Source organism: Malurus melanocephalus, unplaced genomic scaffold, assembly GCF_030028575.1.
Source record: "Malurus melanocephalus ecotype Western Australia unplaced genomic scaffold, MMel_1.1 scaffold_1, whole genome shotgun sequence".
Classification (NCBI taxonomy): Eukaryota; Metazoa; Chordata; class Aves; order Passeriformes; family Maluridae; genus Malurus; species Malurus melanocephalus.
Genome location: NW_026623233.1, coordinates 6,219,847 through 6,247,240, shown reverse-complemented (window position 1 = coordinate 6,247,240; position 27,394 = coordinate 6,219,847). Strand labels below are relative to the sequence as shown.

Here is a 27,394-nt window from a genome sequence, read left to right as displayed (position 1 = left end):
GATATTCTAACAGTTTAAAAGGTAAAATWAAATGATCAGTGGGGTAAAATAGCTCATGTTGACAGATTATTTGTTTCTAGAGGGAGTTCTACAAATAGGCATCTGTTGTTGACAAACCAAGCACTTAAAACACATGAGTATTATCTGCTGATTTGGGAACAAATGACAAATTGGCTGATTYTATTTACTGCCACTGAAATATTTCAAGGAAGCAGGACCTCTCAAAGGCATTTGACCGTGTTTAAAAGGATCAAAGTGAAAAGAACAAATCAATAACTCAGAGTAACATTTGCGACTGTCTCTGCCTTTCTGCCTAACCTTCATTAGCGGTTTCCTTAGAAGCTGCCGACAAGCAGGCACTAACAGCCTCGTAGGAGGCGCTCAGTCGTGTGTTGGGGTCCCTCTTTGGTTTGGGAGGAGGCTGTTTCCTTGGTGATGGCAGGCTATTGCTGTCGTCCATGCTGAAAACGGAGTGCAGGGAGGGGGATCTGATGGATGACCCAGCCRCAGAGTGCACCAAGCCCTCCACTGCCATGGGGACGGGCACGGAGCTGGAGTGAAAGTGCTTCGACGTCCGACAGCCGGCAAAGCTGTCCTCAGAGACCTTCCCAGCCTTGTCTTCGGSTCTGGAAACACAGAAAGGAGGCCCACATGCATTATTCAAGCAATAACAATGAACCTGTTCATGCAAACGTAACAACAGCTTTTTGGTAAACAATCTCACAACTCCCCTGCTGTGTCGAGGGGATGTGTATAGTAATCTTCTGACAAACAAATCCAGATCAAGCTGCTAGCTTTCTTCCATTTCCTGTTTCATGATAAATCAGGACACCGGCCCTTTTTCACACAAATGCAGCCTTGCTTAAGCAGTCTCATATTGTTGATCAGACATTCACTGAATGAATTGTTCACACTTTGATTGCTACACACAATCAAAAGCTGGGTTTTCAATCTGAATGATAATTTCTGGGAAATCCATTTTAATAGAAAGTTACTGAGGCAGCAAATGCTGAGCCTTTATCATTATTTTCTAAAAAGACAACTATAAATTCTATTTAGATAATGCAAATCTTTAAAATACTAGATGACCTTTTTGACCAACTACATTGCCTGCTTGAGCAATTCTACCCGGGTATCTATATATCTTCCAGTTTAAACTTAAATTATTAGTTTCTAATTTTAATAATAGTTTTTATTATTGTTATGTTTAGTTGTTTCAATTACAATTTGGGAATTTTAGTTTTTCAATTTCCCCCCTTTTTTTTTCAATTCAAATACATATTGAGAAATAATCTTCCAGCTGCTCCAACCAACAAATTGATTTTTAGTAAAAATTCTTCTAACATTTTATTCCTCCAAGAATCAAAACATTGAGACCTTTTTCACTTAAAAGTAATGTATCAGATAGAAGATGTCTGTACAGCTATTTACAAACAAATCCCCAAGCATTTGTCTTCTTAAATTGTATTTCTGCATGGCAAATCACYAACAGAGCAGAAATTCATGCACAGGATACAGCCAGCTGCCCATGTAGTAAATGAAATAGCAAAGGATGAAAGCATGGTGCTCAGTGGATAATTTGTTTTCACTGTAATGTTTAATTACAGTCTTTCCTACAAAGGCATTTCCTCCAATATGTAATCACTGGGATATTTGAAGCTAATTAAGCAGATGCACTGCCATTTTCACTTTAATAAAAGTCACTGACAAAAGCAATGATAGCAAAGGGAGTTGTTCTGGATGAAAATTAAGTTCCTATGGAAAAATAAACATTTGTATGTCCAGCAAGTTATATACACATTCTTTCTATTGACACATACCGATTAACTGCAAACGCKAACTCTGTTTGTTAGACAGCATTCAGCTGTCTGAGAGAGAAATCAGGGACTCAGTTCCTAGAGAATGACTCTCCAGCATTTACTGGATTTGTAAAATAGGTACTCCTGAAAACTCTGATGTGAGTTAAACAAAAAACATTTGCCCATTTTGAAATAAAAAGATCCTCCTCACAATCAGCCTGCTTGGTTCAGTAGGAAATCAGGACATCTTAGTCTGGAYTTTACTGTATTTTAACATATTCCTAGTTGTTTTTCATTATCTTGGCAATTTCTCAGTGTTTGTATTTTAAGTTAGAGGAATTTTTCTTTGGCTTGTTTTGTCTGATGAAAGTTAAACTGTAATCTATTTATCACAGAATGAGAAGTATTTCTGTAAAAAAATAAGTGTCTCACAGACTTGAATAAGTTCCTTTATGCTTAGTRTCTCCTGAATGGGATATGCTATTTCCTTAAGTTTCCATAATTAATTACCTGGTATACAGGGAAAAAAATATGACCTAATATTGATTAGGGATGAGCATATACTTGAGAASTCTCTTGAAACACCTCAGTTATTTTTATGGTTTTCTAGGAAGAGAAGGAATTCCAAAAAACTGGAGAGACTCATTAATTTTGCACTTCCCACCTTACCTTTTGTGGCCTTCCTCTGGTCTGTTTCTAGCCTCTACCTTTTCCCTGTGGTAAGCAGAATTCATCTCGTTGCGGAGCCGGTCGTTTTCCCGGGCAATGTCAGAAGCATTTTGAATAACCAAAGCATCGTAKGTTTTCAGCCCCATGTCCTCAGCGTTCTGCAAGAAGCTTTTGATTGAGGTGACCTCTTGCTGTTTGATGCTCATCTTCTGGAGCAAGCGCTGRCGAGCTAGAAATCCTCTTACAACTACCATAGCAGAAGGAGAAAACATGGACCAATGAAAGACAGCTAATTGGGGAATTAAATTAATATCACTGTGTGCTCCGTTGTAAATATAAGCAAGCCAAGTTCAGTCAATGTCTTATACAGATTAGCAAAGAATTCTGATGGCATATAAATAACATAGTAAAATGGAACTCTTTCCCTTTTCCACTGCCAGTGCTTAAAACAAAGTAGTGACAGTAAATTCATACATTTGAGCTATCAGAATTCAAAATGTTTACTTTCACTGAACGTTATTTTTTATTACATTGCAACKGAAACGGAGATGCATACCACAGATTGTGAAAGCATACATTTACACTGCAAAGGTCAAAAGATAGTTTGTTTCAAAATAAAAGCCTGGATTTTATTAATTGCATTGAATACAGAAGGAATTAAATTATTGCTGTTGGTCAGCTTTAAAAAATGCTTTAATTGTTTCAATGTACCYAATACCCTATCAAAATCAAAACCAACCCAAGATTTTTTTTTTGTTTGACTTAAAGACCTTTCACTGCTCATTTCCTTTCAGGTAAAACAATTAGATTAATTTAATGCAAATTTCTCAAGTGTATCTGTCACATCATGTCTGCATTTTTTAGTTAGAAGTTTTCATCTACATTGCATCAGCCTTATTGTTCTGCACACTCTGTCAGCTTTATGCTGAGAAAAGATTTCAGTGCATCTCCTATAATAATTTTCCTATGTAGGTACATTCACTACAACAAATCCTAGCAAAATATCACCCACTACCCTGGCTATTCCAAGTACACAGTTGATCAGAAACACAAGGCACAGGAACCTCTGTGGCCATGTAAACTGGACACCATTTTAATCCCTGTGCCTGCAACAGGTGATATTAGTGTTCTTTGAACCCATGCTTTGCCTTAGATGGAAAAAGTATGCTATGTTAAAGTTCTGTATTTGTGTGGGTGGTTCTTTTTTAGTTTTTTTTCAAGTACCATAAGATCATGTTCCTTTCCAGATCTAGAGCCACTGCTGTGTTCAGGAAAGAACATGGAAGATCCTGTTATTTACCTGTTGCCTGAAATACTGTTGGTTTTCAGTAAATCACTTTACATGTATCAAAACCAGACCAAACTTCAACATTGCTTATGGTTACTTTCATTKTGATCAATTGAAATTTTTTCATAAGTGAAGTCAGAAGACTTAAGATGTTTGTTTGAAATTGGGAGAAGATACCAAAAATGGCAAGATTACAAGATAAAGATGTTAAAATGCATTCGGTATTTAGAACAACATAATTAAGTTTCAGATTTAGGATCACTGCAGAAAAACATTCAATGATGAAGTGTCAAGCTGAAATAATCTGAAGTAAAAAATGTCATCAGAGAAAGATACAATTGGTCTTCTATGAATATAAAATGTTGTTGAATAAAATAAACAGCTAACTATAAGGCAATGTAAGGTACTTTCTATCACCTTCTAGTGCCTTGTTTAGATACTAAAAATAAGATTTCTTTTTTAGAGATGCTCTATGCCCAGCTGACAAGATACAAGAAAGGCTAACATTAACATMCTAAAACTGCTTCTACCCAAAATTCACTGGGTTTGAAAACCTTCAAGTTTAGGTACATTGAAATAATTTCTACTAACAATTTATGATACACAGCTTTGAAGGTTTATACTTGTATAATTACAACCAATCAATGCTTTTAGGTACMTTTCATAAAATCTGACTTCTTTAAACCCTGAAACATTAAGGCACTTACCCAATTTACTTGAAAAAGTAATTAATAGTACAGTTATTRTTGACAATTTTATGAGAGTATTCGTAATGGATATAGATGTTACTGAGCCTGAATCCAAGAGTTACTGTTGCAAAAGAATACATGCATAGAACATTATCAGAGTTCACTGCTCACAAATATGAAAATTTCAAAAGWGCTCAATAATAAAAATTGCTTTTTTTTCTAAAATATTCTCTTTAAGCCTCTCTTCTGCAGAGCAGAAAATTTATAATTAAGCATCAAATCTTGGGTGACTTTGGAAAAAAAAAAAAATCTGTATTTCAAAGTAACATTTTCAGAAGTCAGTGTGTATGTGCATGCATTTAACTTGACCAAAACCAGATTGGTTGCACCACCAAGGTTGGTTAAAACAAAGAAATTCAGAGATCAGTCCTCTGATAGGAATGTTAGCAGGCACGAATGAGAAGCTCAGAGTAGCCTGCTGCAATGGTCCAGTAAACTGAGSTCCAGTAGAGCTAGTTGTAACATTTAGAGACTGTACAGCTACTCTGACTTTTGCACTTTCATCAAAATCAAGGAGAAACATTCAATAAAACTTTATTAGGAAGGGTTGGCAGATAGACATCCCTCTTTTGCACACACTTTCACAACCTGAGCAGTTCAGGTTTTTCATAAAATGACAGACATTTCTCCACACTGCCTTCTCTATGAGAACATCTGAAAGATTTTGATTTTGGCTCAACACAGAACAATTTTACAACCTAAAAAACTGCTGTGAAATGAAATTGTCAGCTCCTTGATCTTTACTGTTCAGTTTCATATACTACTGTGTGGATGCTGGGTACTATGATTGCCTTGTGAATTTGCTCCTCATTTATGTAGATCTAAAATAATTCTCATTTATGCAAATTAAAATAATTGAGGTTAGCACCACAGGGCAGAAACATGTCTACTTTTTTAGAGTTCATCTGAGGATAAGGATTAGAATAATCAGAATTGCAGTAGACCATGGATCCAGGCTATGTGACAAATGCATTAACTATTGTGTATACAATGTACTCAGATTAATTCCTCATCTACATGAACTCTGATGCAAGAACTTCAGTGTGACTGCCCTTCCTACAGGTACAAAGAATTTTCACAGCGATTCAGGGCAAAAAGTACCATGTGTAATTCTCATACCTGTGAAAAAATATGACTAAGTCTCTAAACTCAGAGATCCATTTTTAAGTAAAAGTGTTTCTACACATGCTTTCACTTTAGTTTGACCCCTTTCTTTGCTTGTGTAAGATAAATTTCAGGATACCAGAAAGGACTTATCTGGTTTGGTTTTTTTTTCCCCAAATTTAGTGGAAGGGATTGCTAGTTAGACTGAAATATAAAGAGTTAATAGTAATTTTGGGCAAGACCTATTTCCCCTTAAAGTTAAGCCCTTATCTAGGTATATGATAGGTACATTTGAAGCCTGATACAGAAATTAGAACGATGAATTCTGAATTAGAAGGGACCCAAAAGGATCATCAAAGTCCAACTCCACACCTCAAGAGKCACACCATGTCCCTGAGAGCATYGTCCAAATGCTTCTTGAACTCTGTCAGTCTGTGACACCGGGGAGCAGTGCCCACCCACCCTYAAGGTTTCACAACAATCCCTTGGGTCCTCTCACTCTTCACCAGTGAGAAGAGGTGAGTGTCTTCCCCTCCCACTCCCTTCATGAGAAAGTTGTAGGCTGGTGTGAGGTCCTTCCTCAGTCTTCTCCAGATYGAACAGACCAAGYGACCTCAGCCACTTCTTTTACAGGTCCCCTCAAAGCCCTTCACCATCTTCATAGCCCTCCTTTGGATGTTTTCCAAATAACTTCATGTCTTTCTTATACTATGATTATTATTTGACTATTGTTCAATATGTTTTCAGGAGAGATCTAGATTCCCAAGTCCTCTGGATGTAAAGGGCGAGGGGATAAAAGTGCGGATGTGCATCAGGAGTGACRCCATTAGTCAAAAAGCATCACCATGGCAGTGTAATTTTTATGGATCCCAGTTTTRGGATTACCTAAGAACAATCCACTGCTACCCTATTTTGTTCCAAATCTTCCAGAGCTCTTGGCATGCTAATTCTGCAAGTTTACAATTGCACCTGTTTGMAAAAGGCAGCTTCTTTCCTGAGCTAATGCCATGAGGTTGATGTCTAATTACTGCTTACTCATCCAAGTGCCTGATTTTCTCAGGTTTCACAGATCATAAAAGCATGCAGATGAGCCATAGCTTAAAACACACACTTCTGGTGAAAATGACTTTTCAAGTTACCCTAATTATGGAGGCTAGAAGAAAAACCAAGAAAAATATTTTGTAAGGAGCCAAGAAGACCTATTATCTTCATTCTTCAGGCAGGGTTTGGAAATCTTTTCTCTTACTTCTGTGAAACATGGACATATCTGAGGATGCTTTAAATTTTGGTGTAGGGTTGTATTTGAAGCATTCTGTTTGCAAATTGGATTCTAAAAAATAAATGTTATCTTTCTTTGATAAGTCAGCGTAAGAAGGGAAAGAGGATAAACCATTATTGCTTTTCAAAATGCATAAAAACAATTGGGTAATTTGCATTAAARGTTATAAACTCAGCTGAACTGTGGTGTCTGTTACCTGTCATTCTCCATATACATTCCTGAACTGTTACTTTTTGGATTTCACTTGCTTCAGGTTTTCTCTTGGTTTCCTCTTTTTTCATTACATGCTTACAGTGAGGAACAGATAATTAAAATGAAAGGGATTTATATTTCTTAAGTCTGCAATATTATGTGTCTGACAAAAAAACCCTCACAAGATAAGACACTGTCTTTTTAATTTCCTTTAAATAGGTGAAAATGGGAATTGTTGCAGACATCAGCCAATTAGATAAATAATGAATGGTGTGAAAGAAGCTTCTTCAAACCAAGTAATATTCACATTTTCAGCAGTTATTTGAGATTTTGATAGGAAATGGAGCATAAGTAAGAGGAAATCAGGGGCAGTGGATAGTGCCTCCTTTTAAAAATGTGCCAAAAAATGTCAGTGTGACCTTAGTAAAAATGCAGGCATAAAAGGGGGAGAAATGCCTAAACATAAAAATGTAGCAGTCAAATCTAAAAGCTGTAAGAAAAGGGGTAAAGTAAGGACYACTAAACATACTAAATTATTAGCTTTGTATTTACTGTCGATATATTTGAAAATATTCCAATTTTAATCACTGTTACAATATTTGATTTGCAATAAGAAATTAAAGGTGATATTAATGCCTTGAAAAACCACGGAAAATACTTTAAAAACAAAATATTTAAGATTCTCTAAGTTTTAATTACATTCACTAGTTTGTCATAAAATCATGTTTGACAGAAAGGAAGTGCAAGAATCACCAATGCTAACATAATCTCAAAAAATCTGTATATATCTGAGGGAAAATGTATAAAATACAGCAACTATTCAAGGTGGAAAAAAATGTCTGCTATACAATATTCTGCTCAGTGTACACAGTAACAGCTCAGGAATACTTGTTCTGTAATTGTTACCTTTTTGGCAGGTTATAATTTTCTTCTGAAGCTGAAGGCACAAATCATTGAGATGGTCAGCTTGCCAGTACTTTAAAAACACTTTTCGGACTCCTATCTGGAATACAAACAGCAGAGAAATCATCWACAAAAAAGGCCAAAACAATGACAGGTAAACAGTGATAGCACGTTAACAATCCAGCAAAGGGCTGAAATAAGATCTGCAATTTAAGAACAGTACAATGCCAATTCTTGAACAAAAATGCAGTTGTCAYTTGGTTGAATAAAAGATGTATTTGTAAAGGATGAACAAGCTGTCAGACAGATAGTTCCACTTCAGTTCCAAAAMCATCCAGAACAAACAGTACAATCTTCAAGTTAAATACAAGTTGGGGGAAAAAAAAGCATTCTGAATCTAATCACTCTTAATGTGTTAGACCACATAATAGAAAAGAAGGTTTAGCTCTTGTAAAGCAGAGGGGTGTGTGCATGGAGAAAGGTGACAAGATAAACCCATGTGGAACAGAAAATGGTGAAACAGCTGCCACCTGTGGAACAGGAAGAACTTAACTGAAGGTGGAGGATGGGAGAAACTCACTGTCACTAGTGACAATGATTCCTAATACCYAGTAAAATTATGAATCCTAGTTCCCAGCCTTGCTTGCTGAAGCTGTGCTGTGGATCTCCTTTCAGAATCAAGGCTAAACAATGAGAGACAGAGGAATTCATTTGCGAAAAATAATCTCCTAAGTATTGATTCTGCTGTTGTGTAACAGCTTGGTATAATTCATCTAGTTCTTGAAATCATTAGGTGCTCTTRCTCCTTTAGAGACAAACTTAGCTAGCTAGACCAAAAGAAAACACCTTTTCTTTTGATACCTTCAGAACAAGCTGAAACAGTTCTTTAAAATTCTTTTCTGTATCATCTTCAAAAGCATTCCTTTCTAATAGACTTAAAAAACCACATAAAACCTAGCAACTCTAAAAACTTCAAGTAACTGAAAAAAAAAGGTTTACAATATTTTTTTTTTCCTCAGGAATTTTGTGGAAGAAACTTTCCTTCACTTCATAGAAATAAAAGGAACAGTGTCAGAAAACTATGCAACCAAATGAAGATTCAAGCATCTGCATAACTATAAATTTTTTATGGCTAATAGGCATACTGATTAATTAATACAAGTCTGTCTGAAATTGCAGAAATTCATTCCAACTCTTGTCTCCAGCTTACAACTTACTCATTCTCTTCTCATTGGACCATCCTGTTCCACTGATATTTTTKAGTTTAGATCTGGGAGACAGGTATCAGAAGGGTTATTTGCACACCCTTCCAAATAATTGTTTTTTCAATCCAAACACTGTCAGATGTAAATCCTGGTAATGTTGGACAACAGAAAGCCGGAACATGTATTTCATGGCTMAACTCCATTAACTAAATCCAGATATGATTGTGGCAGATTTTTGTCCCTTGGCTTCCCTCGTCTCTACTCAAGATAATAATTATTTTGAATCAAACGTTTTAGAAAGTCTGTAATACTGAAGTTTGAGCTAACAAGGATGGTGCAATTGTTAGCTTTTTGGTCAAAATCAGATGCACTCAAATGGAAAACTGGAATGCTTTGTAATGTCTTTTTCCTGTCAGTATCTCTTTTTCCAATGAAACTGTCCCTTTTGGATTATAGCAAAGTGTGTGAAACTAAGGTGATAAAAAAGACGTTTTACTTGTCTTGCAGAAACKCAGAAACATTGTAGAAACTCAGAATCAGGCAACAGGCTTTCTTTGCAGGGTGGTTAATAAAAGGCAATCTCACCCCGATCCAACTGTGGATTCACACTCTGCTCTTAAGGACATACTCTCAGTTTTCTTGACTGATGACTTCCAACAAAATTTTTCACTTTTCTTCCTGAGCTTTTAAAATTCCCCATTCGCCTGGTTATCTTAACACTCTGACTTCCTCTTTCATTCACATGTTGTGGGATCTACACCTGTTTCTTCCCCAGGGATTACTGAATGTCCCTAGGAATCTTTGCCTTTATCCCCTTTTTTAATAAAAAACCCTAAGAAACAGAATTCAACCACTTTCTTCTTTGGTTTAAATYTGCTTCTCTTTTAGATATCTAATCTTGTATCAAGAATAAGCAAACTTTACACGTTTCCCTAGCAAACTGTATCAATTTTCTCCTGTCTTCCTGTGAAATATTCTACTTCTGTACCTTCATATTTCTTCCAGGATACTTAGCCATTACCTTTACTTTTCCCAACACATTTACCCTGTCACTAAACTCTGGGAATTATGGAATAACTGCTAATCAAACAGTTTTTCTCCCATCCATCTTGTCAAACCACATACTGAACTTGCCTTATTTCTAGTTTTGGTTACTAATATCTTCATCTTCTTGCTTACATTGCCTTAAATACAGAATTGTTCCATAAAAAAAACACAAAAAACCCAAAAAAACCCACAACTTAATTATTATTCATATGGTTAACTGTAATTAAATTATCATGGGGTTATTATAATTACCATTTCATCTGAGCAGCTCTCAGACAAAGCCTAAACACAAATACTTAATAAAATTACATTCCTCCACTCTGATTACATTTTTTCTTTATACTCCACCCTTCCTTTCCACAAACCCTATACATCACACTGGACTCCTTTTTTCCCCCGTCTCAGGCCTATGCTGAAACACCCCCTTTTCCCCCATTTCTGCCCTTTATCCTTTATAACTCTGGTTTCTCCTCTTACTACAGCAATATTACTCTGACAGTAGAAAGGAGGATTAAATGTTGCCTTTTCAAACCTTAAGAAATCCCTTATTACTAGCAGTTCCCACAGCAAAATTAACAACCCCAGTCTCAATTAGTCTCATTATTGACATACTGGTCAGTCACATTTAGGCTGTATTTCAAACGTGTAAGTTAACACTGAGCTGCAATTTATTGTGCAGTGTGCAGGCACAAAATCACAGCCAAGACAATTGCTGAAGCTTGTGTTGAGCTACAAGTGCSTGGCCTTGCACAGTCACAAAGCTGTCCAGGGGACATGCAAAGCCTTGTGCTCTTTTCCTTTATCCTACACCCTGGGAACAATACAAATGGAGCTATTGTGGCATCACTTATGCTATGAACTTCATTAGTAGGACCCTGCTACAATTTTTTAGTGAATGAAGAAATACAAAATGTCAATACAAATCCATTTKAACATTCAGATAAAAGCTATTTATAGATTTTTACATCATATGCCAGGTCTACAGAGAGCAGAGCTCTAGACAGAAGCACGTATAGCAGAAACTGCTATTACACATTTGATTATGTTAGTACAGATAGAAATCTCTGTAGCTTAGTCTTTGAASTAAATCTGAAAGCCTCTAAGGCTGACCAAGAAAACAAGCTAGTCTCACTGCCCTCTATACAGTTCTGGTGTTCAGTGAAAAACGTAACACAGACAAACGTTAGAATTTCACATGTCACATATCAAAATAGTTTTTGAGGCTGCCACCTGTCTTTATTCTGGTCTCTTCTCTAATCACAAAATGTTTCCTGCTTGCCCAGGGGAAAAAAGGTTCAAATGCTCTTCCACTAAAGCACTCACTTTTCAATATTTTTTTCTGGACTACAAAGTGCTCTCATCTCAGTCTGAAATTTTAATGTCATTCAGACTCCTGTAAAAGTAAGCCATCTGTGAATTACAGTCATAGTTATTTTAATTAGGAAAGCATTAGGGTTTAAAATGTTATTTTTCAAAATGACACATTTTTTAAAGACTAAGTAAAATTGTCATTGATGACTACTAAAGCTTCAATTGCTGCTACAGGCCTCCTTTTCATTTTTTTTTCCTGGAAGGAAGGAGAAAGAATGGGAGGGAACTGTTCCTTCTCTTTCTTCCCTTTTTTTTTTTTTTAAATTTTAAAGAAAAGGTGTAGGATGTAGAAGTACAGACATTCAAAACTATGGAATGGATGCTGAGATGGTGTGTAGGTGGCATGGAGGCAGTATTAGCTCATACTTAATAGGTGTCAAGGGAATCTGTAAAGCTGTTCTTTAGTTTAAAAAAGGCACTTTGTGGGAGTGCTGTGTGTTTCTGGCAGTACTTTCAAAATAGCTACCTACAAAAGACAGAGAACTATAATCTAATGATATTTTACACAATGACACACATTTTCACRGAGCATTAATGAAATTTAGAAAAAAGCCTTAATACTATTGTAAAATGTGTCYTCTTGCAGTCTATATGTCTATAAAATATATTATAATGACAAATAGATTTACAGGGCACTAATTTTTACGGACTGAAATTTTATTTTTAAAATAARATTGTTATGTTTTACACATTTTATAAGTCTTTGTCTCTGCAAACCAGTGACATTGCACTATGGTACATACTGAATAAACCTACATTTTAGTGTAGTTTATATATGGCCTTAATATAAAAGATGTGAGTAGTCTAGTATTCAAGCAAGTGACATCAAGCATTTATATAAGTTCTTGTCAAGAGCTCGACTTTAGGGAGAAAAACTGTCATTCCATTTCTCCAGAAAAGGGCAGAGCAATGGTCACTGCTTTTCCACAAACTGTAAAAACCTCACAGCTCTTTCATTCTTGTGAGGCAACATGAAGAATTGCCTTACAGRAAAGGAAAGGAASAGATCAGGAAATATAAGATGAATGTAACACTCAGGAGGGGAAACCCTACCCCAGTTTTATCTCATGAGATCTTGCTATTTACTGGACCTATTATACTTTTCTAAATTCTAGAAAAAGACACAGCAGCAAAATGTGGTGGCACATCCTCCKCCCCACCTCCTCCAGGATCTCATTCCTAACCTGAGCCAAACCACTCATTCACTACAGAAGAAACAGACAAAAAGTTCTCCTGGCAAGAACTGAGAAATACAGGCAACAGGTGACAGGGAGAGTAACGRCACTAAGGCAGGAAACTGGAAAATTAATAAGGAAAATTAGTAACTAATTTGTCACAGACAAATACAGGATGAAGACTGGGACCAAATATGAAACAAAGAAAAGTGTAAGTGGCAAAAGGTGGAAGAGATGGCAGAAGAGAGAGGAAGAGGGAGACATGGAATCCAGATCTGAGAGCAAAAAAGATAGCAAGACTGGTAATCATAAGCAAAACCTGAAAGCTGGATGAAGAGAGAGAGGAATATGTTCTASAGGGAAAAAATATAGAAATACAAACAAAAAATAGAGCTTTGTGTTAAAAGAGTGTGAGCTTGTGAGCAGTCTGAGGTCAAAWTCAACCATCCATCCTATTCTCTGGTTGAGGGGGCAGAAGGATTTGTGTAGTGTGGCTCAAAGCCACTGAGAAAGCGTGTGGGCAGTGTCTGGCCAGGCCATTGKTAGTACTGGTGATGTCAAAAGTCACTCTCTGGTGGTTTCTGCAACTAACAAATTATTTCTAATATGTAAYGGGGTAACAAGATGAAACAAAAGTWTAATGGGACAATATCATTTTACTGGCATAATTCAAAGTATGAGGGAAAAATAGATGCTTGTGTTTTAATAATTTCTTAATTAAACACCTCCCTCCCGGGAGTGTTTTTTTTTTAAATTTTCTAAAACAACATTGACTTTTAAAGTAAGATATTCAAAACAAACAGGAAATTGACTTCCAACAGTTAAAACCACTAAAAAACAAATTAATGAACTGGCATAGAACATAGAATTTATGAGCACTAAAGTTTTCCTACTTGAGGGGAAGAAAAAGTTAAGAATCCCTTATATATTAAATTGCTTGCAAAGTACTCCAGTCCTTCAGCATATCAGGTACAAAGCAATTCATATCASAAGGCCACTTTAATTTTAAGCCAAAATAAACAGTTCTGTTTAAAAAATCGCATAAAAGACTCTCTGAACTAAGCATAAAATTTACATATGTAGGATTTCATATACTTCTGTTCATTCCTTCGATTTAATCATATGCCATTTCTGTTCTACATTCTGCTATTTAATCATAAATATACTTTTTCCCAGRAAGGACTAAAGTATGTTAATATTAYATACTAATACATTGAAATTAARAAATACTTAAAGACAGTTCTATCAAATCCAATAAATGAAACACCCATGCAGTTTTAGAAGTGTCAGAAGAATTTAAAATCTCTAGATGGACTTCTGGGATTTCTTATTGAGGATATACTCTCCGCTTCAACACTCTAGAGTTTGATAATACAGCTCCACACTGTCCAAGATCATTTCTCCAAAACCACTGTTTGCTCCTGAAACAGCTTCAGCAATGTTTGTAGTTGTAGAAATGTGAACTGGCAGTAACACAGAATCCATTTCATGCAACTACCTCATTTGGAGCTTCCTTAAAACATTCCCACTGYACTGCTTATTTCACACCTGAYGAGTCTTTGGATGATCCCATTTGASACTTAAGAAYTGTCTTATTCTTTGACAARTAAGTGATCTCTTGTGTGCAGAATTCAAAGCRATTGATAASAARGAAYAATTGTAGGTTAGAAGAAGCAGGTTAAAAATTGGAAAGATAAACTAAAACAAAGCTTTTATTAGATGTTTTTAAGGGTTGCTTTCATTTAACCAGACAAGCATTTCTAGCAGTCACAGGCTGAAATATTCACTTTCAGTGAAGTCTAACCATTGCAGTGCTTGTACTTAACAAATGWACTTCATAGTAAAAAYAAATTAAATTGATGTTTTGKTTTTCTTTTGGTATGGTACTAATTGTTTGCATTTCAGCAAACTCTGTCTGAAGTAACTCAGAAGGGTTAATTGCAGACTACCGACCTAAGCGAAACAAAATGTAGAGCTCCAAGTTTTGATGAGAAAGCTCAGTAAGCTATGAGCTTACTCTTTTTTATTACATTTATATTTGCAAGCTTAACAGTGTGAGGAATGATAATCCAAACAAATGAAASTTTCCTTATGTCAGTAAAAAAAGCCAAGGACTGTTTGTGCCCATACTTCTCCCAAAGCATGATAATGTTTGCAAATTAAGTCATGCCATTGGGACGGTAGGTTTTGCTTCATTAATGCATCACTGCATGACAATAAACGAACACAGCACTGAAAATGGGAATTTCCTAATATAAAGACCTTCACATGTTCCGGGGGACAGGAGATCCTTCTGCTTTACATGGACCAGCCAGTACTTCTGCTCAATTTCACGCTAAAGTTATTAAATATCACCTCACTGACTTCTCCAGGGCTTAAACAAGTCTATTACTTTCACTCTGCCACAGGAATGGTTTGTTTTGATTTAGAAATCTGATTTCCTCTTRCATCAGATATGCTCAAAAGTCACAGCAAGTGGCTAAGCTTGTAGTGAGCAAATATATATTTAAGCTGAAAGAACACCTTATCAAGACTGCACACAGAGTCAAGATGCAAAAACTGCTTTTCATTAGTAGCTCTGCACTTTCATAATTCCTGTCCTTAAGTGCATGACTGATACTGCACGGCATGTCAGCTTCGATGAAACAACTATTTTATTGTCCTAGTTTAGTTACCCCCAGCTCAGCTTACCCTTTGAACAGCAACATTTCACAAAGCTATCAACACTTCCGTCCCTCTGTGATAAAAGACAAGCTGGCAGGGAAGAGGACCAGCCTGGCGGAACAGGGAGCTTTCTCTGGAACTCAGGGGGAAAGAAAAGGTTTACATCCTTTGGAAGAAGGGGTAGGCAATTTAGAAAGGGTACAGGGATGTCACTAGATTATGTAGAAAAAAGGGTTAGAGAGACAAAAGCTCAGAACTCAATCTGGGAAAGATAATAGACATATTTTTAATTAAATATTAATATTAAATATTAATAAATATTATTAAACATTAACAAAAACAGGTCCAAGGAAAATCTCCATCCTTGACTGGATGCAAAGAGGAAAAGGTAGAGGTATTTAATGCCCTCTTTGCCTCAGTCTTYAACAGAAAGACCAGGCAACCAGCCTCCTGAGCTGGAGGGAGGGGCAGGGAACAGAACAGATCCCTTGCAATCCAAGAGGAATCAGTGAGTGACTTATTGTGCCACTCARACATTGACAGGGCACTGGATGGGATCCATCTGGGGGCAGTGAAGGGGCTGGTGGAAGGGTTTGCTAAGCCTCTCATCATTCATCACCAGTCCTGGCTAACCAGGAGGCTCCAGACAATGGGAGCTTGGCCAATGCGATGCCCATCTACAACAAGGGCCTGAAGGAAGATTTGGGAAACTAAAGGCCTGTCATCCTGCCCTCAGTGGGCAGGGTGATGGAAATGAACATCTTGACCATGCAGCACATCCAGGACAACCAGGGGATCAGGTCCAGCCAGCAGGGGTATAGAAAAGTCAGGTCCTGCCTGACCAAGCTGATCTCCTTTATGACACGGTGACCTGTCTAGTGGATGGGGGAAAGGCTGTTTGTCTGCCTGGGCTTCAGTAAAGCCTTTGATACTGCCTCACACAACATTTTCCTGGAAAAGCTGGCAGCTCATAGCTTGGACAGGTGCCCTCTTTGCTGGGTTTAAAACTGGTTCAGAGAGTGGTGGTGAACGCGGCTGGTTCCACATCTAGTCAGCATTTGATCACTAGTGGGGTTCCCCAAAACTCARTATTGGGGTCRGCCCTGTTYAATACCTTTATCAATGGTTTGGAYTGAGTTACCCTCAGCCAGTTTGCAGACAACACCAAGGTGGGTTGGAGTGTTCATCTGCTGGAAGGCAGGAAGACTCTGCAGAGGGATCTGGACAGGCTGGATCAWTGGGCCAAGGAGAATGGTAGGAAATGCAATAAAGCCAAGTCTCGGGGCACATTTTGTCCACAAAAAAACCCAGGCAGTGCTTCAGGATGGGGGCAGAATGGCTGGAAAATGGCCCAGCAGARAAGAATCTGGGGGGCTGTCTGACAGCTGGCTGAACATGATCAGCAGTGCCCAGTGGTCAAGATGGCCAGTGACACCCTGGCCTGGGCCAGCAATAGTGTGGCCAGCAGGACCAGGGCAGTGATTGTCYCTCTGTTCTAAGCACTGGTGAGGTCAGTTCTGGGCCCCTTACTCCAACAGRGAAATTGAGGTGCTGGACCGTGTCCAGAGAAGGGCAGTGAAGCTGGTGAAAACTGAGGGAACTGGGGTTGTTCAGCCYGGAAAATAGAAGGTTCAGAGGTGACATAATAATTCTTCAACTACAATGAAAGGAGGTTGTAGCAAGGTGGGGGGGGGTGCCTCTTGTCCCAGAAAACTGGTGACAGGACAAGAGGAAAAGGCCTCAAGCTGTGCCAGAGGAGGTTTGGATAGGACATTAGGAAGAATTTTTTCACTGTAAAGGTGATTAAGAATTGGAATAGGCAGCCCAGGGAGGTGGTATAGTCACCACCCCTGCAAGTGTTCAAGAAACAACTCCACATGGCACTTAGAGGCTTAGTTGATGTGGTGGTATTCAGTCAAAGGTTGGACTCAATGATGTTGGAGATCTTTTCCAACCTTAATTATTCTATGGTAATAAATACTTCTAGCGCACAAGCTGCTGAATGAAGCACAAGACATTGTCTAGCTAATTGTATTTGCTCTCATACTCTGCTAAACAGCAGAAAATAAACCAAAGCTGGACTSTGCTATTGGATCTTCTGCACTTTTTGTGTATTTGCAAACAGACTGCAGTATTTACAATAGAAGAAAGAACATGTTCTATGAGGAGGGTCTGGGCTTTGTTGTTTTGTTGTTAATAAAACACTCTYCAAACATAACTTATGTGAGAAGGAAAAGATAAATTGTCAAGCAGGAAATACATACAAAGATACCATTTTCTTTACTAATTTTCGGGGTTTTTACTTCACTCTCCCCCAAGTTAATACCACCTTTCTCAAAATGGGATGGTGAAGTACATTATCAGAAGGAAGTTAAATAAAGTATCATCTGGATTCACTCTGCTAAAAAGTCCAGATCTTTCTTTTCCTCCCTCTGCTGTGGAGCTTATTGGCAACTTCATCTTCTGATGATGACATATAAGCAGGAGGTTGATTTCAGATCAGTGCTGCTTTCTCCTAAACATCATCATCTCTGATGAGTCTATTTAAGCTACTTTTTTTGGTTCATTTATCTACCTGAATTTGCAACAGCTCTTCAGGGAAGTGCATGTAACAGTGTTGGGAAAGACAATTTTTGATTTATTCATGAACTCCTGCAACAAATAGATTTTCAGTTCCAGCAGTGACTCATTTGAAGTAGTTACTGCTGGCAACAGTGGCTGAATAAACTGGTTATACGTGTAACCCCCTGCTTCTTGGATGATTTTTGGTGATGCACTACAGATGACTCCTTCTGATTTTGCTAACTGACACCATCCTTGCTTCCTAATTCCTTTTTTCCTTTCTTTTCCACCTCCCTCCTTCTCCTCTTTAAATGTTTTCCTTTTTTTTTTTTTCAGAGTCCTCTGCTGTAAAAGCGTAGAGGAGTACCCATGACAAATGCAGATTGTGTAAGCTTCTTCATTTAGATTGTTATTTAAAGTTCAGCTTTCATGATTAGTCAAATGAATCAAAAAGATAATTGAGAGATTATGTGACACAGACATTAGTCACTATGGCTGATTGCTGGGTATGTGGTTTTCTATCACCTATACAAAACATGTTGGTACCATGCTGGTATTCACTGGGCATTTAATAAATTGGACTTAGAGTGAATTTTCTTCTTAATTTTTTTTTTTCTGTGCTTTTCATCTTTCCATTTGTTTTTTTGTGGCTTGAAAAAGCTGTATGGAGAAGGTCACTCATTTTTTCAAATGAGTGTTTTTTCAAACCTTGTTCTTTTGAGTTTAGTCTATTGCCATGTGCTTCTTAGTCACTGAATGACAATGGTATGACTCTCACCCCCAAATCCTCCTATTCCATTTAACTTATCAGTGTCTCTGAAGAGTTTTATTCTTTTCTGGTCTGAGATATAATACATTATGCACTGCTGCAGTTTTGCACACCTGACTTCTGGTCTTTATGAGATTCTGGTGTCAGAACTTCTAAAATCCATTTGAGATCACAAGCTTCAGTCCTCTGCACGATGGAAGGATTCTGTTTTGCTATTTCCTTTTAACATTTTTGTCTTCCTAGGCTTCAGGCTTGTTTTCAGATGCCAATCACTACAGAATCACTAGTCTCAGGCTCTAGGCTTTCACTGATGACCAGCTGCTTTTTTTCGGTGCTGTAATAATGGTTCTTGGCTCCAGGGAAAATAAACTTGATAGGCATCCTGCTCTGTGATTCRTGACTGGAGCACACAATACAATTACTGTTACACAGCTTTTGTCCCATGTCAGGCTTGTATCCCCACAAAAGTTCTAAAGCGGAGAGCTTCTCTCATCTCCAGGTACTTGTAAGTGAAGGTACAGTTTCTAGATGTTAATGATTGGGGGTTTTTAATAGAGAACCTTGTGGCAATGATGCAGAATATAGATCACAGCAGACTTGAGAAAATTGGGTAGGAAAAGCATGTCTAGTTTAWTATCGGTATCTTTTTCAGTCTTATGGTCTTTGCTGTTGAGGAAGAGGGTCTGTATTTGCCCTCTTACTTTGTTTGGTGACTAAAATGTGACTTTAAACAGTATTGTGATGAAATAAAAAATTTCTCACATGTCGGAGTACAGGTAATCATGCATGTGTGCTCCCAACCTAGCGGGGCCCCACCTTTGTTCCCATTATTACTAAGGAATCTGGGCCACTCAGAAATACCCATAACACAGTCTGACACTCCTTGTCCTTTATAAACTGCTGCAGAAACTTTTCCTGGGCATCTTAATACKTAAGAGTTCATACATTAATTAGAAGACCCCATCTTTTAAACCAAAGAAACCTGTAGGAGTGCCCTAACCACTGTCCAATCCCTCAATCCTGCTAGGCCAGATAAAGGCCTGAATCTGAAGCTCACACCACCTGCAGGAATGTATGTGAATTTACAGAAAGCTACATTTCCATACAATAGCTTCTATACCGTGTAAGGAAACACATTTTTCTTTTAAAAWATCACATATTAAAGAAATCAGTCCTGCTTAATTACAAAGCTACCCAAAGGCGACAACAGAGTACTCTGGACAAATGGAGACAGGCACCTTGCAGTCTTCATGCTGATGAGCATTAACTAGGATAAAAATAGGTTAGAAAGACAGGATAGGGAGTTGACAGTTTCCTGTTTAGTGTTTAGTACTATTCTTTTTTTTTTAAAACTTTAATTGATGTACAGCAGCCTCAGGTTCTCTGATGTATCTGTGCATCACCATGCTGGCATCTACAAATGCATTGACTACCTGGGAAATTCTAATTACTTAATTTTGCGTCTGCCCTGTTATGACAATATAGCATTTAGTGTAGGACTTTAAAGAAATAAAATATGTAGGGTTATTCAGGATCCATTCAACCACTAAAATGTATATACCAAATACCTTCAAAAATCTGAATACAAATTTACATAGCACGCATGCTTAATTGAAATCTTTTTCTTCCCACAAGAATACACTGATTTTTTTGACACAGTAATCACAGCTACTCATAAAACTCTGAAAATCAGTTTGATAATATACCCAAGCATATATTAAATGTCAAAAGAATACACTGCTGCAAGGGATCTGGTGGCTTGCCACCAATGGAGATGACTCAGCTAGCTTGTTTAAAGAATGATATTTTAATTGCTTTGTAGATCACAAACCTGCCAGCCTTGTAATTTACACTGCTGAAGAACAAGACGACATCTCTCCTTGGCAGACAATTTCTTCTTCTCTCCTGCTGCTGTATCAGCCAAATCTTTATACCTAGAAAAAACAGCAGAAGTAGAGTTACTCTAATGTTGGCCATTTTCCTTTGACTCTCAAATCTTTGCTATCYGATCTGGAAGCTTGGGATTCTGATCAGGGTGAAGAAAACAAGAAGCTAATCACTCTAAGTCTTGTGTATTATTAGACATGACCTTGGTTAATAACAAGTGATACCTAAACTCAAATTTGCTTCCGGTTAGTTCTTGGGATGCCTCACTGAAAATCAATGCCAAAGGAATGAAAAGCCTCCCTGCACAACATCACTGGGACTGAACTGGGTCATTGAATGGAGGAGAATATGTTTTCATATGCCTCCAAAGGAGTAATTCATAAGCAAGTGACATTGGCAAAAATGATTTTCATCAGTCTGAAATAAATTTTCATTTTGAACAAAAACTCATGTAGCAAAGAAACTTCCAGGAAATTGATCAGTTTACACTACTGGAAAGCAGTTCAAGAGGAGACTTGATTATAGTATTGAGTACATTCAAAGACAGAAAATGCTGGATATAAAAGGGCTCTTTGATGTACAAGATGAAAGTACCAAGGAAGGAAACTTAAGTACTACAAAGTCCAATGAAGTATAAAATTCAAATTTTTACTCTGGACTTATTACAATTACTGTGACTTATTACTAAAGAAATGGCTGGATTTTATACATCTTATACATCTTACTATACTTTCTTGAAGGCATTCCTCAGTCTAGATCTGATTGCATGCAATGAGTCAGAATGCTTTTTCATTATAAAAAGCCAGGCTTTAGAAACTATATGCTTTGCAAACATGTCACTTTCAATTAAACTCCTAACGAAATTGATACGTTTTGAAGTTTGTGTGCTGATTACAATTCCTGACTTTTTTTTTTTTTTTATTTAACAGCTAAATTCACCTATAGCTCTGCTGCAACCCAAAACTGTGCTGTCCTGGGACACCTTGCACACACCATGGTAGGCAAAGCTGCAGCACTGGAATGACTCCAGGGACCTTAATCGCCCCAGAAGCTGTGAAACACTGGAGMAACATCTGCAGGTGAACTGCTCTAGGACCATGTTTCACCTAGACTTCTGGCTTTGTGTAGCTGCATAGACCCGTGGGTATCTCAGCTCCTGCAGTCTGGAAATACTCTTTTGTCTGGTAGCAGCTCCTGCTGAGGACTCCATGAGTAAGTCTACACTAGTAAATGAAAAGTGAGAGGGACTGTTTCTCTGGCATAGAAACCATCTGGCAAAACCCCAGSCTGTTGATTTATTTATGCATTTAATATTATGCAATTTGCTATGCTCTATTAAACTCAGTCACCTTCCAACAGAGTGTAGCCACATGTAAGCTGCCTCCTTTGCCTGGTCACCAACCTGTCCTAGTTCCCAAATTCTGCCCAGGAACTGTTTGGAGGAATGCTGGTAAGAAAGKTCTAGAACTTCACCACAGATCAGTTTATTTAGCCCACACTCCAGAYTAGCATTAGAAAACTGGGATAGCACCTTCCCAATATTCCACTAGCTGTATGGTCACAAAGACATTTGTTTTACAAACTTCTGTTAAGGTCAGGGTCACCTTGTGTCCTACTTGCATCAACAGAGTTTTCTTAGAAATCATGGGGATTCAGAAGTGTTAGAGAGACARCTGCTGGAAAGCTTAGCAACTGCTGACTGAATCAAAGATGATTAGGTACTGAGTCACAATGCATGAAAAAGTAACTGCAAAAGTGGTCAACCTGAAAATCCCTGACAGTTGAAACCCAAAGAAACATATTTCATTCCTGAAACAAAGCCATATTAAAATTTAAAAGCTYGCAATTCTAAGTTTTCTTTAAAGACATGCAAATGGTAGGGTTCAAGGATAGCTAAAAATTCTTACAATACAATTTTCCTGTATTATACAGGAGACCAGACAAAAATGATCCACTGTCTTGCTCCAGATTTTAAAGTCTCTGAAATTCCACCATATCATCCTGGAAGTTTAATCAGAGTTCACAATCTTTCCCTATCCATCAAAGCAAGCTCTATCCTAGAAAAAGAGGGCTAATGGTTGTGGTAGTAGAGAAAGAGCTACCTATGGAAATTAAACTCTGCCATAAACTTCTCTGAACATAGAAGCCATTTGGAAGATGATCTACTTTTCCCTATGTTAGACACTGAAAAGCTGTGCTCCTAGCCTGAGTTAGTCACCTTGTTCTCAAAACAGTCTGTGAAGACAGGCATTTCCACAGGGTGACTTTTTTTATGCATTCTAGATATTTTTTTTAAAAAATGAGAAGACATTGCCCTCTGGAGGTGCCTTTTTCCACTGGCCACAGATGGACTTGGAGAGGTCCAGATTGGATGCTTCCATTCTGAGAGGAAGCTCACCTTTATGCCTATTTGACTGACTGAGCTACTCATCCTGCAGAGTAACCAACATAGGGTCTAAGAGAACTTCCTTATTTCTCCAACCACTCTGTTCAAATCTATTGGCTAAACACCCAGAATTAAAAAGTTCCTTTAGGTCTTGTGTTACCAACCATTTGTATCTTGCAAAAAGAACAATACAAAGTTTGCAGCTATTTTGCAGCCACAATGGTTCCSTGATTTGACTCTCAGTCCAGTTGTGCAAACATCGGTGTCAATGCCAGGGAATTATTGCAAGTTCTTAAATGAATGGGAATAAGCAGACTACACCTGTTGATGGCAGCCCAGATTTGTCCYGGACAGAAGTGGTTATCTAACCATAAGCTTACATGATTTCCTCTGCACTTAGTTTTAAATGAGTGAAAATACAAGAAACTTTTTCTTTAAATTGACTAATTTCTTTAAAGTGAACTAAGGCATAAAGAAAGAAACAGAAACTTATAAGTGTGACATTATTATCAAAGGGCAAAATTAACTATCTTCTGGGTATCAGATACTTTTTATTGTGGATTGATCTCATGTTTCCATGTAAACACAATAATTTAATATCCTCTTCAATTTAATCCTTCTCAGGAATAGCAAAAGAACTTAATATTTTTCAGAATTTACTGTATCACAGAAATGAGTATAAGAATACTGAAATTATGGTGCAGGCTTTTATGGATAAACTTGAATTACTTGCAACATTGGGGCTTGCTTCTGGGGAAATGCAATCTGGAGAGTCTTTGAAACTCTCCCTTACAGAGAATTCCCCCCCTACACTCCAGCTTTAGTTGAYTCTGAAGTGAACAAACAAACCCAATTAAATACCAGGCTTCTTTCCAACTGACAGGTCACACATTTTGCCCCCAGCAGATAATGCAGAGTGTATTTGTAATCTTTAGAGTGGACCCTGAGGAATCCAGAAAGCATRCTCCATGCTACCTTGCTAAAAAAAGCTCTTTAATCCTGTGAAATAAATTTCAGCTAAACTTGGATTGATAAGTTGCTTGTCTAGACTTTCTTAAGATTCAGTAGAATAGAGTATTCTGGTGTCATATTCCTTACTGCAATATTGATTTTACAATAGGTCAGATGAACTATGCACTGTAAGACCATCATGTCTTTTTACTGAGGAAAAAAATGTTTTTGCCTCCAGTCTAGACATCTAATATTAGACAAAGTGAGTCTCTTTCATAGCCAGGAAGCTAAAAAACCCCTCATTTCATGGCTAGCCAGAGCAACTCATTCACTACAGGATCCAAAATAAAATAAAAACCAGGGAAATCTAAAGGATTTATTTGAATCAACACCACTCCACTGCCATGTCAAGAGTGATGCAGTGTTGATTAGGAAGTAAATGCAAAAAACTCTTCTAGCTGAGACAGTGAATGCTACTGTCAGGGTGAGGGGGTGTCCCCAACACCCATCCACATGATATCAGCGTGAGAGAAGCTCCATTTTCCCCAGCTTTTTTCCTTAGCACCCTCCTTGTCCTAACTTGTCATTTTCACAGACATAAACAGAAGAAAGACATTCTGGATAGACAGGCTTACAMTGTGAGCATGATCAGACTGGCCAGGATTTTCTGGTGTTGCAGAAATGTGCTCTGACCTCTCTTCTTCGCTTCTGCATGATGCGCTCTATCAGGGAAATTTTTTGTTTGTTTGGAGTAGATACTGCTGCCAATAGCTTGTGAATATGGAAAACCCAGCTCTCTTGGGTCTTCACAGATAAGGATGTTATCTAATCATTTTCTCTCTCACTTCCCTAAGTGCTCAGCTGACAAGATCCAGCAGGCTGTTTTTCCCCAAGACAGAATATTCTGCAGTTCAGGTTATGGCACAGTAACCCACAGCAATATTTGAAGGCTCAGCACGCTGTTTGATTTACASAGAGTGTGCACAAATAGGCTGCAGGGCTGCACTCCCAGTTCTGTATGCACAGCAAATCTTAGAGGTTGGAATAAACACGACTCACTCCATTTCAATAGCACAACGTGATAGAAGACACTAAAGGGAAAAAACACAGCAAGTACAAAGGGCACGAAAACAAGCAGCTCCAAATCAATTGCTTAAAAAAAGGTGTCTTTGAACTGAAGCCACAGATCTACTTTGGCTGGTTGGTTGGTTTTGCTATTCTTTTTTTTTTTTCTCTCTCTTGCCTAATAAAAAAAGAAACACCCAAAATAATAAAGTTAGAGGCAGCACCTGACTGTAATCCAATATCCTCAATAAGAGAATAGTTTCTAAGACCACAAGTCAAAATCTTTCCTGAAAGAAACTCCTTCTTTCCATGTCTTTGTCTTGTTGCTTAAAAAATAAACATTACATATGGCTGGCAGGTAACTGCTTTGAAAGACTTCAAAATTATGAAGTTTTATAAATCCAAACACCACTTATGAAAGRAAAAATGAGTGACACTCTTGCCAGTGTAATTCATTATGTTGTAGTTTCATTTTCTCTTTCTTATGCTTACTACAATGTGCTCTGTTTGTCAAGATAAACTGGCATGATTTGGTAAGATCTATTCAAAAGATAGTGAATAAAAGGCAGTCATCAAAATGAAATTGTGTCCTATATTTCTGCTAGAAGAAATGTAAGAATTACCATCATAAAGGTTCAGTTGTGCTGTCTTGGTAAATTATATTTTTTCCCCTTTCTACACTTCCTTCTCTCTTTCTCTGACAAGCAGTAATTGTTGATACCTGTGAAATATGTGAAAGAAATGGACTTTGCTTGACAAACTWGTAGTGACAAGTGCTTATAACTCAGGATTTTAAATTTGTTTGTTTAGGGGAAGAGTGTGTTAGATAAGGTTTGTATTTGAAAAGTCTATCAAGTGAGAGCTGAAATATCTAGAAGAGAGATATCTTTTAAGTTATAAAGAAAAATTTGCAGAAGAAAACYTATAAAAGCAGTCAGCAGTAAAGAACAGGAAGGAATTTTGATTAATGTTACCTTTACATAAYGGATACATATTCATTCATTCCACTTCCCTCTGTTATATCCTCTTTTTTATTTTTAAGGAATAACCTAATTATTTTTTGAAATATGAGCAACATGGGAAATTTCAGATAATTAGAAAAGGGGAAATAGATTATTACAGTTTCCAAGAAAATAAAAGTGATTTTGTCAATCCCCGTGCAACGTGTATGACATAAATATCTCATTATAGAGCACCAATATTAACAACCAAAGCAGGTACTCAAAATTTTTGAGACACTGAATCTTCGGATGTGGAGAAGAAAAAAAATACTTTTAGAAATAACAGATTACAGCACACAGACTGCGATTTACAGAAATATGGTGTAAGAAGACTACAAGGTTCACCTTTTTATTAAAAAAATGGCACCAATGCTGCTTCATACAGACTTACAGAAATAATTCAGATTGTTGTAAAGGTGAGCGTGAAATGCAATATACCTGAAATAATAAGTATTTATGGCAGGGAACCAAAACTTCAAAGTGCATGCCTACCATACCAGTATTGTTTTTTTTTAACCTCTTAATTGATATCAAGCAACACAGTCTTAAATGGCTAGATCTGCAGACCAAAGAATTAAGGGAGAAAATAAAATTATAGCAATTTTGGAAAGATTCTCTGGGTTTTATTCTCTCTGGGTTAATTTGGCACACAAACATTTCCTGCCAGGAAGAAATCTGAAGAGTAATAATGCTAAAAGTGATCTTACAGCAAACTGAACCAGTTATTGTAGATTTACYATGTTTTTATATGTGCTGCTGGGTTTTCTTCTGGTAAAATATACTGATTTTTTTACTTCAACAATTAAAAATTCACTTCCTATACAAGAGGCCATAGGGAAATACATGGCATGCTTTAATGAGTCTGTGGAAAAAGATAAAAGTACTCAGAGTGACAATAAATGGCTTGTGACTGAGATAAAAGAGCAATATTAAGGCCTAAGAAATAAAATTGGAAAAAAAAACTCAGAAAATGTTCAGAACACAATTTTGCAGTGACTCAAATATGGGTGAGGCACTGGGCCAATGTAGAGCTCAGCACAGATTTTTAAGGGAGTCATGACTATGACARAATGCCTTTGAAGAAGTGTCCATTTGTGATGTTTTAATTTAGACTGAATAAAAAAGTAAGACAAATTTCTCAGATAAAGATACTATCTTATTACAGATAATAAAGAAATGATTTGGAAGAATTTTGTTTTCCTGAGTTTTATGGGGTTTTTTTTGCATTAGGCTTTCTGACCCTTATTCTTTTCTAGACATCTGAATTTCAATTTCTGAAGAGAAGTAATGAAGATATTTGTGTCTTAATCCTGGAATATTTATTCACA

At 37.3% G+C, this 27,394-nt stretch overlaps 1 protein-coding gene across 1 annotated transcript in view; it reads right to left on the bottom strand.

Annotated features, from left to right (window-relative positions):
* Window positions 1-27,394, bottom strand: part of MYO16 (myosin XVI) — a 252,767-nt gene that overhangs the window by 41,833 nt on the left and 183,540 nt on the right. The window contains exons 27-30 of the mRNA XM_057390020.1: window positions 20,608-20,710; window positions 7,987-8,083; window positions 2,469-2,715; window positions 319-626 (exon numbers count right to left, since the gene is read on the bottom strand). Of these exons, the coding sequence (XP_057246003.1) occupies window positions 319-626; window positions 2,469-2,715; window positions 7,987-8,083; window positions 20,608-20,710 (755 nt within the window). The remainder of the gene's footprint in view (window positions 1-318; window positions 627-2,468; window positions 2,716-7,986; window positions 8,084-20,607; window positions 20,711-27,394) is intronic.